Source organism: Danio rerio, chromosome 22 (genome assembly GCF_052040795.2).
Source record: "Danio rerio strain M-AB ecotype USA chromosome 22, GRCz13ab, whole genome shotgun sequence".
Taxonomy (NCBI): Eukaryota; Metazoa; Chordata; class Actinopteri; order Cypriniformes; family Danionidae; genus Danio; species Danio rerio.
In genome coordinates this window covers 42,020,876-42,035,304 of record NC_141042.1, presented here as the reverse complement: position 1 = coordinate 42,035,304, position 14,429 = coordinate 42,020,876, and the positions used below count along the sequence as shown (strand labels likewise).

At 35.5% G+C, this 14,429-nt stretch overlaps 1 protein-coding gene across 9 annotated transcripts in view; it reads right to left on the bottom strand.

The window, feature by feature from the left end:
• anos1b (anosmin 1b) overlaps positions 1 to 14,429 on the bottom strand; it is a 347,052-nt gene that overhangs the window by 74,990 nt on the left and 257,633 nt on the right. For 4 of the 9 annotated variants that reach the window (XR_015521060.1, XR_015521061.1, XR_015521062.1 and 1 more), the window contains exon 1: positions 10,377 to 10,607. Coding sequence is in view for 3 of the 9 variants with exons in the window: in XM_087302369.1 (XP_087158495.1) it covers positions 10,377 to 10,595 (219 nt within the window). In the remaining 6 variants the exon portion in view is untranslated. 9 annotated transcript variants of the gene reach the window in all.

Genomic DNA, 14,429 nt, shown 5'->3' with positions numbered 1-14,429 from the left:
TCATCTCAGGAGATCACATCAAGGCTCAATCCTCCTTGATGAGCTTCCCAGACTAAAGCTCTCACTCCACACCTTCAAACTGAAGCAGCTAAACCCATAACACTTGCAGATTGGTTTCAAACACTCATGAAGAGAGACTCTTGGGTTTGTTTTAGTTGGAGTTTTTCTCTAAACACAGAAAACAAGAAGATTAAACCGTTAAATCCTTAGATAAAAACAGCCAGTGCTTAGTCTTTGGGGCTGCAGACTTGTCTTGCCCACTTAACAGAGAGAAGAGATTTTGTCTTTTAAATGAGAGGTTTAGATTGAATCATCAAACCATTCATTCCACTGATAAACCCTTTCCGTAAGCTGCTATACATCATTGTGGGAAAACAGTTCACGTGTATTAAATGACCACAAGTGCTCATTAGTGCGGTTCATGAACTGTGATGTGTTTGCTCAGACAGTGAACTAAAGCTCAGCTCTGGGGTGCGTTTCCCAAAACCATCGTTAGCCAACTAAGGTCGCAAGTTGCGTCGTTACAAGCATAGTTTGTTGATTTGCCATTTCCCAAATCCGTCGCTCCAACGAGCATTCGCAAACTGCCAAGCAAACTTGAGCACTCACAACTACACCTCTGGAGCTGTAGTGAGAAACAGAGTTCCTGGCTGTGTTCTATTCCCACTAATCCCCCCTATGCCCTATTCATTTAGAACGTTCTAACAGTCAAAGCTGGAATTACTAAAAATAAATTCTGGTGTTTCCAGTGTTAAATTTGGCATAATAGTTTAGGAACCACGTCTAAGCAATGAGATGTTGTTTGATATCCTGCACTACATATGAAACAAGCTGCACTGTAAAAACAAATGACTGCAGCTACGGCTGCCAAACAAAAACCATAAAATTACGGTCAAATTTCTTTGTTGAAATAAAGTGCAAAAAATAATAAATCTACAGATATTTGCAATAAAATGTTTACAGAGAAACACTGTTATTTTACAGACTTTTCCCAGATTATTACGATCAAATCCGTTCAGTAAAGTTACACAATAAGAGTTGTACAGAGAAACACTGTTATTTTACAGAATTTTCCTAGATTATTATGATCGAACACCATCAATAAACTGACTGCACTAAACATTCAAGACAAAACAGTGTTATTTAAAAGAATTTTCCCTAAATCATTACGATTAAACAGCTTTAATCAAATGCCAAGACACATGCTCATGCTCGTAATTTAACAGTTTTTCTTTGGATCAAAAAAGTTTGGAAAAAACAACAAACAAGATTCAACTGATTACAATTCTCACGACTTTAACATTACAGCTGTTCCATTTGACTGAACAGTATTCATGTAAAACATGTAGAGGTTTGAGTTATATGGAATGATTCAGTCACAGATCTTAAATGAAATGGAAGTGTGACGTGAAGGCGACGCTGACAAAGTGCAGATCCAAATGCAGGATTATTACACAGAGATGGTCGGGCAACAGTCAACACAGGGGCGAACAGATGCAGGGAATCCAGAGTCATGCTCAAATAACAGGTAAATGGTCAGTCCCGGCAGCAGACCACGTAAACAATTAAACAATTAACAAACAAAGCAAAGCAAACAAAGAGAGACGCGTCATAATGTTCACAACAGTACAACAAGAATAAGCAGTTGATGAGTGCGTCTGTGCTGCTTTTAAAGTCTGTGTAATCAGTTCATAACAATCCTCCGACTGTGTGTGTGTGTGTGTGTGTGTGTGTGTGTGTGTGTGTGTGTGCGCGCAATCAGTGGAACAGGTGCATGTGGGTGGATCTTATCTATTTTATTTATTGACAGATTTGATGGTAATAATGTAGGAAAAGTCTGTAAAATAACAGCGTTTATCTGTAAACATTAATGAAAACATCAGTAGATTTATTATTTTTGCACTTTACTTCAATAAAGAAGTTTTACCGTAATTTAATGGTTTTTGTTTGGCAGCTAAAGCTGCAGTCATTTGATCTTTTTTTTACGATTATTTAAAAAATTTTTTACAAAGCACATAATTACAATTTATTACTTTAATTTTACATAATTGTAAATGTACTTAAACAAACAGTGTGTAAATAATACGGCAATTTCATTGTATAAAACGGGAAAATTGCTGTAATTTGTCATTAATTATATAGTGCATAAAATAACAGTCAAGCTGTTAATTTACAGATACTGTTTGTATATTTTACAGACTTTTAAATATAATTTAAAATAACAGTAAAAATACTGTACAAATAATACTGTAATTTCCCTGTAAAAAAAACAAAAATGTCAGTAATTTGTCTTTAATGATAAAGCACCTAAAATAAAAGTCAAACTGTTAATTTAGAGAGTTTTGAATATAATTTGAAATGACAAAAGATTACTGTAAGAAATGTGAGATATTTACAGTGAAATTAGGGTTTTTTACAGTGTATTTTTGTGACTAAATAGAAAGCATGTTAAAGTCATTTAAATATCTGAAAGCATCAGTCATTGGCATTTTAACGTCTTCTCATTCATTCCTGTCATTCCTGGACAGTTTAAATGGTGTGCATTCTTTATACCTTTCTTTCATGGTCCCACCACAGACCACCATCAAAGCCACCAGAGAATTACGCCACATTGCTTCCATTTAAGTCTTTCGGAAAGTAACTATATGTCCCATAAACCCATCTCTTATTTTCACAAAGCTTAACATTGTTCAGTGTCCCACCATCACGTGATTTTCTCAGTCCTCACCACATGCCGATGGTAAGAGTACGAGCCTGCCAACCTGACTGTGAACCGTCACCAGTTTATGCCCGCTCAGTTCTCTGAGCTTCCCTTTCACGTCTAGAGCTAAAGAGAAACAGATCAGCGCTGCGGTCTCTTCCTGTAAACAGCCATTCAATAAAGTTGTCCTGCTGGATTTTTATAGTGTCTGTGACTAACCAGGCCTTATATTTTAACACAAATTACCAGAAGCTCTTGTGGTTTTGACCGTAACACATAATAAAGGAAATTTGTTATTTCAGTGAAGCCTTATTATAATGCTAATGCACAATATCACTGAATCACGTTCAGCTGTTTCTTTCTCCATGCTGACCAACAACGAAACTGATGCAAAACACGTAATTTCAAATACTCAGATTACTGCCAGTGTGTTTATTTGTGGGTAAACAAATCCTTTAATTCCCTTAAATTTTTGCCAAGTGATGTTTAACTGAGTTAAACATCTGAGAATATAAATACAGCACTTTTCTTCTGGAGAAAGTCTCATTACTTTTAACTTGAGCGGAACAAACAAAATATATATCATTCATTTTCTTGTCGGCTTAGTGCCTTTATTAATCTGGGGTCGCCACAGTGGAATGAACCACCAACTCTATCCAGCAAGTTTTTATGCAGCGGATGCCCTTGTAGCTGCAACCCATTACTGGGAAACATCCACAAACACTCATACACTACGGACAATTTAGATTACCAATTCACCTGTACCACATGGGACTGTGGGGGAAACCGGAGTACCCGGAGGAAACCCACGCGAACGCAGGGAGAACATGCAAACTCCACACAGAAACGCCAACTGAGCCAGCCAAGGCTCGAATCAGTGACCTTCTTGCTGTGAGGCGACAGCACTACCTACTGCGCCACCCCAAAACATCCGTCCTCAGAATTTACACTCATTCAAATGTCTTTCTTCTGTTTGAGATTAAACAAGGAGGACAGCAGCAAAAACAAACCATATGGAAGCCAACGTTACCAACATTCTTCAAAATATCTTCTTTCGTTTTTTAACAGTGGAACGAATTTCCAACAGGTTTGGAACAAGTCATGGGTGAGTAAATGATGACAGAATGTACATTTAAGGATCAACTGTTGCTTTGATTATCCTTTATATATCTCAATGCTGTATTCTACAAAGGGAACACAGCTGAAATGTCCAGCTAATGTGACCAAACCTGCGTTATGAGCCGAATGTTGAACCTCTTTGACTGGACAACCTTTAGCATGCGTGTGAACACCACTTCAGCTTAGAAGAACAAAGAAAGAGTGTAACTCAACCTAAATGAGACGTTTGCCTGCGCTGGTTTGATGTCGGTCACTCTACACCTGCTGAGGAATAACACGCATTTTCACCGCAATATAATCATTTGCACTGACACTAGATATGCGCACCGCTGACACAACAAACAGCAGTGTCTGGAGAAGTCATTAAACTGTACACCTGCTCCAACAAAAGCATGAGAGTCAGAGAATGGCAGCAACGATGACACGGTGTTCACACCTTCTCCTCCTTGAAGTGGTTCATGTAATATAAATGCACCTTTCAAACCCTCCAGCATGCTTTGAGCAGAAACACGAAACCTGCACAGCTTCCCATTATTACTAACACACATTTCATGGCTTAAAGAATCTCCCTATGAGGAATTGTAGTGTGCAGTGAGTAATCTAAATCGTATTTAATTACAGCTATTGTGGCAGTAATTTACGAGGATGCTATAATGCTCTTTTCAGAAACCTTACCAGAGCTTGCACAAGAATGCCCTTTACAAGGCCTCGAGTTACTTCCCAGAATGCCCACAATAAACACGCAACTGTTATTCAACGCTCAACTATCCCAAAACGTTTCTATAATGTGGCACAGAACAGGGTGTGATGTTGAAAAAAAAAGAGTTATTAAACTACAACAAATATACAGTTTTTTTGTATCTCAGATGTGTTAAGCTGCAGAGCTCTGCTTTAATTAAACTTTTACACTTTTTTCTGTGAAATTTGCCTTTTTACCTCGCCATCACTGATTGTCAACAATAAGTTTCGTAAACTAATTTCGAGAGGAGCATGTGATATGATTGAGCACGACTGGCCGCTCATCTGTAATCAATAATAACCCAATAATAATAATATAAATAATAATAATAATAACAATAATAATAATAATAAAATAATAATAATAATAATAATAATGATATAATAATAATAATAATAATAATAACAATAATAATAATAATAATAATAAAATAATAATAATAATAATGATAAAATAATAATAATAACAATAATAATAATAATAATAATAATAATAATAATAATAATAATGATAAAATAATAATAATAATAACAATAATAATAATAATAATAAAATAATAATAATAATGATAAAATAATAATAATAATAATAAAAATAATAATAATAATAATAAAATAATAATAATAATAATAATAATGATAAAATAATAATAATAATAATAATAATAATAATAATAATAATAATAATAATTCCTTACATTTATATAGCTCTTTTCTGGGCACTCAAAGCGCTTTACAAATTGGGGGGGATTTTGCGCCAGACCACACATCACAGCAGCTGATTGGTGGAGAGGGGACAGAGTGATGAAGCCAAGTATGATATGGGGAGGGTTAGGAGGCCATGATGGACAGAGGGCAGTGGGCAGATTTGACACCCCTACTCTTTTTTTGAAGAACATCCTGGGATTTTTAAAGAGCACGTAGAGTCGGAACCTCAGTTTAGCATCTCATCCGAAAGACGGTGCTTATTGAGCAGTATAGAGTCCCCGTCACTATACTGGGGCATTAGAATCCACACAGACTGCAGGTTGGGCGCCCCCTGCTGGCCTCACTAACACCACTTCCGGCAGCAACCTAGCTTTTCCATGTGGTCTCCCATACAGGTACTGACCAGGCGCAGCCCTGCTTAGCTTCAGTGGGCGACCATGTGAGAGTTGTAGAGAGCTAGCTGCCGAAATGGATTAATTTCTCGCTATACTGCTCTATTTTTGTTTTGGAAGAATCCCCCCTTCCACCCCAATTCTTCCTTTTCCTCCCTTTTCCAAGGGGGAGCTCTCGAGATCTGATCTCGGATCTTCTGATATGCCAGCCTGATCTCATGAGGAAGCGTAAGCATTTTACGTTTTGCCAGTTTAGTGGCTGATTCGTACAAATTCGTATGAGTTCAGTCGTACGAAATTGTACAATTTTAAAAAGGAGGCGTGGCACCTAACCCCACCCCTAAACCCAACCGTCATTGGGGGATGAGCAAGTCGTACTAATTTGTGCGAATTAGATCGTAACAATTAATATGAATTAGCCACTAAATGAAAAAGTTACGAATTGCCGTGAGATTGTGTTGGATATGCTTATTGACCGGGCGGGAGCCCTGGGCTCAAATATCTCCGAGCTCAGGGTTCTCTGCCAAACCTGCTATAAATGCTCAGCATATCTAAGTGGGAACTCTTGAAACAGCAATTTTCTCATCACCAACAATTCCTCAAATTCCAGTATATAATATATAAACATGAAACATTATCTGCAGGCAAACCCCTAAATGTGTAGTAATTATAACTTTAAAGGGAAACTATTGTGCAAAAATCATTTTATGTGAAGTTTATTTATACACTAATGTCGAGAGGATCATGTGCTTATGATTGATCACAGGCGGTCCCGCATTATCCAATCTATGATTGACCAATCAGACGATTCCTAAGCCACTATAAAAACCCTCAGCTCCACATCGCAGCCATCTTCATTTTAAAGAATCCCCCCGTCCACCCCTACTCCCCCTCCTTTCCTAGATGGGCGGCACGGTGGCCCAGTGGTTAGCACTGTTGCCTCACAGCAAGAACGTCACTGGTTCTAGTCCTTACCAAGCCAGCCGACGTTTCTGTATGGAGGTTCTCCTCGTGCTCACGTGGGTTTTGCTCCGGGTTCCTCCCACCGTCCAAACACATGCAGCTTAAGTTACAGTTTTTCTCAGTGGCTTCGGTGCATTTCTCACAACACTATTTACATTTGCACAACAGTTCATGCATTTCTCAAAACAATTAGTCATCTGTGCACATCACAGTAGCAGTTTCTCATTCCTTCCAACACATTGCAAATGCTTTAAGACATGCATCAACTGCTTTCACACAACTCTCTGCTGTTTATAACATTATCATCTGCTTATGTCACGTCAGTCTAAACTTGTGAACGCTGAATAGTCATTCCATATGAAACTAGAAGTCCTCATTTCCTTACTAGAGTCATTACACACATAAATGTTGAACTAGTGTGGAAATCTGTCCTGCTAATTCTATTTTAAAGGATGTAAATCTTTATTTTCCTGAAAATGTCTTCTAAATTCAGTTTGATGAATGATTTAGAGAGCTGTGTGTGCTGTAGGTTCAGTTCCAATATGTTCTGCAATGTTGTTTGCAGTTGTGCACAGCTCTACCCCAAAGGAAGCTTATGTTTGTTGTAAATGAGGGTGTGTTTATTATTTATAAAAAAAAATTAATAAATGAATGAATAAACACTTTTTCTTTGTTATTAGCAAATGAATGTGCAGGTAATCCCTCTTGATGTCCTGTGTATTTGATTATAAAATATAAATCATTTAATTTTGATCTCACCAATAAGTTGGTTTTAATGTTTCAAACTGCATAGAGAAGAGTTTAGTTCATCCCAAAAATGTTATAAGAATTGATTTTGATGCTATATATTTCTGCATTTGATTTAATGCAACTTTATGATGAAATCATGGGTTTGCAGTGTTTACAAATAAATACATTACAGACAGGAACTGCAGGAGCAATTATATTAGAAGAAGATCAGAGAGAGAGGGACAGAGTTTAAGGTCTGGAACTGCTAAAGTGGATGGTTTTTCATAATGTGCCTCTAATTATGCTTTAATTTTGGTTGTATTGATCTAATACAGTAAGAGCAACAGACGCACAGCAAACAGATTGAGATGTACGAGACAGTCATACAGCATGGTGGTCTTTCAGACCATATGCTTTCATGATCCTCCCTCTAAATACCACATAATTAACTACAATTGCACGAAAACTATAGAGCCAGTCAGTAACGGGATAAACTCGTGAAGAAAACAGGTGAAAACCGCCATTAAACATTTCATTCACACTCAAATACAGCAATCTGTTTCACATCCACTAAACCAAATACTTATGCTCAGAAAAGAGCCTGACTCTGCATCTGAAAGCAAAAGCATCAGGCAGATGAGAGCTATAGTGATCACACCATCTAAAGATCCATCGCATTCATTTTCATTTAGGCACTTATGAAGTGATTATGTCGGCTTTAAAAACCTAGTTATTCCAACATCTTACAGGAACAGTTCACACTAAAGCGTGCATTCTGCCACCATTCCAGCCCCTGTCACTTACACACGGCTGAGTTGCTTTTTCAGTTGAACACTACACTCTAAAAAATATTGGTATACAAAACAAACAAATTGAGCTCGCATTAATATATTCAAGTTATGACAACATATAACAAAATGAAGTTCAGACAACAAACTTTTTCATGTTAGCCAAATCTTTTCCTTTTCAGTCAGAGGCAATTTTACCTGGCAAAAACCTCACATTTTTAAGTTGAGTGCTCAAAAAAATAAGTTGTTTCAAATTTTTTTAATTAAAATTAAAAACAGATCCTGTGTTATGTACTTAATTGCATGCATATTTTAAAGTTTAGAACCTCAAATAAATTAATACATTTTTGTTTGTTTTCAAATGTATTGTTCATGCTTGTAAGAAATACATTTAACATTTTTGTTTTTTTGTAATTTTTTTGTGTTAAACCACAGGTTTATTATTTTACAAAACAAAAACATGTACCGTCCCATATTATCAGTATAAAAAAATTATAAAAAACATCAGTGTGTGGATTTAAAAATACAAAACAACTCCATTAGTGTGGAAACATTAGTTTGGGTTGGTACAAGTTAAATAATGTTTTAAAGTAACTGACAGATGTATTTATCTTTAAATTAGCTGCATTTTTAAATTTATGTAATTATCAGTATTTTCATGTTTTTAAAACTTAATAAAATTATTCTGGCAGCTTAAAAGATTTCATCTAATCAGCGTTTTGGAATTTTTAGGTTACAATAATGTATTAAACTATGTCGTAGTCACAGACCTCTTGAGTTATTTTTTAGAGTGTACAGAAGATTTTTAGTAAAATGTTTGGAAACCAATTTGCATGCAAGAAGGTTAGGTTAGATTACTTCATTCATTCATTATTTTCCTGTCGGCTTAGTCCCTTTATTATTCCGAGGTCGCAACAGCGGAATGAACCACCAACTTACCTAGCACGTTTTTACGCAGCAGATGCCCTTCCAGCAGCAACCCATCTCTGGGAAACATCCACACACACATTCAGACACACACACACACTCATACACTACAGACAATTTAGCCTATACCCAATTCACCTGTACCGCATGTCTAAATGGACTGTGGGGGAAACCGGTGGCACCCGGAGGTAACTCACGCGAACGCAGGGAGAACATGCAAACTCCACACAGAAACGCCAACTGAGCCGAGGCTCGAACCAGCAACCTTCTTGCTGTGAGGTGACAGCACTACCTACTGCACCACTGCTTCGCCTAGATCACTTCATTTGTACCAAAACAAAAGTCCAGAGCCCTCGTTCATGACACAATACTCACACACATATGATAACAACAACAGCAACCGACACCATAAAAACTTAAAACACAGAACACAAATCTTCATGTGTCCAGTCCTCTCGCGAAAAAATAATGATAAAACAAACAGCACAGCAAGCAAAAAAAAACTAAACTATGATTATTAAAATGAAGTTGCATAGCGTTTATGTTTACTTACTGTGCATGAACTAATGTTAAGCAGCACACTTCATTGATGCTGAACTATGATGAATAAATGTTACCAATCACCCAAATGTCTAATTATTATAAACCAAAATCCAGCAGAGGATGAATAGTTGTGTAAAACTGTCAGGAGCATCAGCTCGGTGCAGTATTGATTATTAGGGTGCATATACAGTTAAATATTAGCCCGGTGAAATATTTATTCTTTTTAAAATATTTTTAAATGATATTAAATGGAGCAAGGACATTTTAAAATATTTCTGATGATATTTCTTCTTCCAGCGAAAGTCTGATTTGTTTTCTGTTAGCTGGGATAAAAGCATTTTAAACCATATTTAGGTCAATATTATTAGCCCGCTTAAGCAAATTTTTTTTTCTCAATTATCCACAGTATAAACCACTGCTATACAATGACTTGCCTAATTATCTTGTCTAATTAACCCAATAAATTGCATTTAAACTGAATACTAATATCTTGAAAAATAACTAAAATTTTTGTGCTGTCATCATAGCAAAGATTAAATAAATCAGTTGTTAAAGATGAGTTATTAAAGCTATTATGATTAGAAATGCTGAACAATCTCTCAGTAGACTGTCAAAGCAGCTTAACATGGATTGAAACCGCTTCAGTTTAATTAAAGTTCAGTTCAATGTACTGTAACACTAAAGAGGGCACAGCACATTGTCTGAATGTTATTGTTTGCACACAGAGAAGGGAACAGAGAATAGCCCGTAGAGAGGCGCGTGTCTGACCTGCAGGTGTCTGAAGGCCGCGGTGATCTGCGTGATGTGCAGCGTCAGGCAGCGGGACACGCAGCGCGCGCTCTCCATCTTCTCCAAACTCTCCGCTTCTTCAGTCCTGCGCGCAACGCTCAGCTCAAACACACAGCAGAGCAGAAAACAGCAGAGATTCCTCAAAAGCAGCATCTTTGCGGATGTTCGCGTGAATGCGTGTGGATCCAAGCGATGCATGAGGCTGAATGCACTGCGTGCGCGCGCTGGAGACTCGGACACTCCCTCTCGCGCGCAAACCTGACATCTGAACTCCACACATCCACTCTCTGTCTGTCTGTCTGTCTGTCTGTCTTCTCCGCATTTACACCAATAAAACAACTTAAACCGTGTTGGTTCCTCATAGAAGCTATAGATAATCGCTAAATTGCTTCATTGAAATAAACAAAGCTGTCAACACGTGGACTCACCAGAGTAGCGTCTCTCTTATATATATATATATATATATATATATATATATATATATATATATATATATATATATATATATATATAATTTATTTATTTATTTATTTTTTTCAGAGATGGGTTGCAGCTGGGAGGGCATCCGCTGCATAAAAACGTGCTGGATAAGTTGGCGATTCATTCCTCTGTGGTGACTCCAGATTAATAAGGGACTAAGCCAACAAGAAAATGTAATTATATATAAAATATATGTAATATGGCTGTATATCGGCACTCCAACGCATGCCTCCCACCAGTCCCATACAGCCATATCGCACTGCTACTCATGTGATATTGCTCATATATATATATATATATATATATATATATAAACATATATATATATATATAAACATATAAATATATAAATATATATATATATACACACATATAAATATATATATATATATATATATATATATATATATATATATATATATATATATATATATATATATATATATATGTATAGAAAAACTGTTGTTTTTATAAAGTTAATCGCAAAAATAGAATAATATCAAAACTATTTTGTAAAACCCATGAATATAATATGAAAGCCCTGCCAGAATGTAATTACAAATACTATAATTCTGCCAGTAGGTTCTGATAAACTGTTATTAAACAGTTTACTATTAATAACATGCTGATTCAGTTGTAGATAGCGTTGAAAATACAGTATAATACAATTTTATATGAAATGTTTCAAAGAAATGACTATAAATAAGCATTGTATTTAGTGTATCCACATATTTTTTCTTGTGGCAAAACTTCAGATATCTGTGGTATATTTAATGTTTGCTTCAGCAAACTGTAGGTTTAGTGTCGTATACTCTATATAATTGTAAAAAACTACAGTGTTGGGTAGTTTATGTATATAGTTGCTGCATTATCATAGCAATTACAGAATTACTACAACACATTAATTAAAGTTATTCACTATGAGTAAAAAACACGGCACATAACAGCATTTACTCTAAGTTACTATAGTATTTTTTTCCATATGGATTCTTTCCAGCTGTTTAAGGCAAGTCTGCTTTATCTCTCATTGAATCATGACAAGTGAACAGTTTGGCAGTTTGGGAATTTGACCATTTGGAATATAAATTCATAAATATAACTGCAAAAAATAAAATGATTAGGTAAATAATGATCAGCATTACAAAATCTAAATTCAATCTGTTTTATTTACCCCCCATGTGTATCTGTGCATCCACAGTTCTGTTTTCACAGGCATCTGTTGATCAAACTTTGCTGCTTTGCAGCAGCGCCACCGTGTGGCAGAGTGACAGCGCCACTGAGAAAATGAGGAATGAATCTTATCGCTCGCTTTAGGCGCGATAGTGGAAACGCAATAGGGGAGAGGACACAACCCTGAGTGGCGTTAGATTATGGTAACTGTAAATTGACATACCTGCAAAATAATTTAGAGCTGGGTATTAACAGATTACATATAATCTATTATATAAAATATGATTCCAAATTAAATCCATAATCCATAATTAGAGTAAACCTCTTTTTAAAATACGTGTAATCAGACTACAGTTGGTAACATAATTGCATATTATTTATTCAATGGCAAAATGTTGTTCACAATTTATTGATTCCTCTTATTTTTCCTCTTTTTAATATGATTATTTTTCCTCATAATAAACCTGCTGCTTATGCATAAACATCATGTTTGAGATTCTTCACTTTGTTTTGTTTTTCATTGATACTGCCATCAGTTTTTACATGAACTATCTGATGTTGCAGTCATTTAGCTGTCAATTTCATGTTTTAATATATATATATATATATATATATATATATATATATATATATATATATATATATATATATATATATATATATATATTTTTTTTTTTTTTTTTTTGCAATTAGTTGTTTTCTAAATCTGTTTAATTGTAAATAAATATTTTACAATTGGAATTTAGTTTTATAAAGCCAGGAAGAGTGTATGTATTGTGAATTAATTGTCCATCATTGTACTTTAAAAAGAAGCTGTTGAGGCTCTTGCTACTAAAGAAAAAAACAATTATAAATAAAAAAATTGTACTTCAGATAAACAAGTTTTTCCCATGTTAATATATATAAATATATATACAGCTGAAGCCAGAATTATTAGCCCCCCTGAATTATTAGACCGCTTGTTTATTTCTGTGTAGCGGAGAGCAGATTTCTCCAGCACATGTCTGATCATAACAGTGTTAATAACTCATCTCTAATAACTGATTTATTTCCTCTTTGTCATGATGACAGTGAATAATATTAGACTAGATATTCTTCAAGACACTTCTATACAGCTTAAAGTGACATGTAAAGGCTTCACTAGGGTAATTAGGGTAACTAGGCAGGTTAGGGTAATTAGGCAAGTTATTGTATAACGATGGTTTGTTCTGTAGACTATCCAAAACAAATATAGCTTAAAGGGGTGAATAATATTGAGCTTAAAATGCTGTTTAAACTATTAAAAACTGCTTTTATTCTAGCCCAAATAAAACAAATAAGACTTTCTCCAGAAGAACAAACATTATCAGACACACTGTGAACATTTCCTCAATCTGTTCAACACCATCTGGCGAATATTTAACAAAGAAATAAAATTCAAAGGCGGTAAATAATTCTGACTTTAGCTGTATGTGTGTCAAAATAGTACAGGATTCTGATTCTGTGTTTGTGACATCAAAGGGTATGCACAAACGTAATCTACCAGAAATGTGTAATCTAAAAGACTATACTACTGTCTACATATTTTGAGATGTAATTTGTTATCAGTAACTTAATGTAATGTAGCCATGCTGCTTATAGTGAATAGAATATCTGTTGGTGGAGCATCTAAACAAAGTGTTATCAGATATTTAGCAGTCTTCTAATACTCTGTATCAAGTTATTATAGTTAACGAAACAAACGAAAAAATAAAACTAAAATGTAAAATAATTGTTGTTAACTGAAATAAAAATAAAACGTTTTTTAAAAACTAACTGTATTGTGTACATACAAAACTACCTGAAACTGACTACAATTATAGCAAAAACCTCCTTCGTTTTCGTATTTGTAACTGTATTTAATACAATATCTTACTGTAAGCCTTTTAGAAGTAAACATAACTCCCGCTGCAGGTGTTTGTGTTTGACCCTTTCACACCTCAGTGTCTCCTGCAGCCATTGGCCAGATCGAGCCGGTTCTCCTTCATCTTCGCTGTTGCTCCCGCGACAAAAACAACGCGTGGACATGACAGCAGCACGGTGACAGCATTAAATACAGACACTTTAAACTACTTTAACACGTTTGTGCCCAATAATGGGTTTTATTTTTGTATCGCGATCGCGAACGAATCTTTTTGACCGGATCTTCTAAGTGAACCTGTTGCACTAGTTCACCATATCGAACTGAATCATTTGAAACGATTCGCGTCTCCAGTAAGCACTTATCCACAAACTACATTTTAAACAAGCCTAATTCGCCCGTATGACTCTAAATAATCCAAAATATACCCTCATTCAGTTATTAGAACAGTAAAGTTACACCGAGAAGCGGTGAACCGATAACACTGCGCATGCGTGATTCAG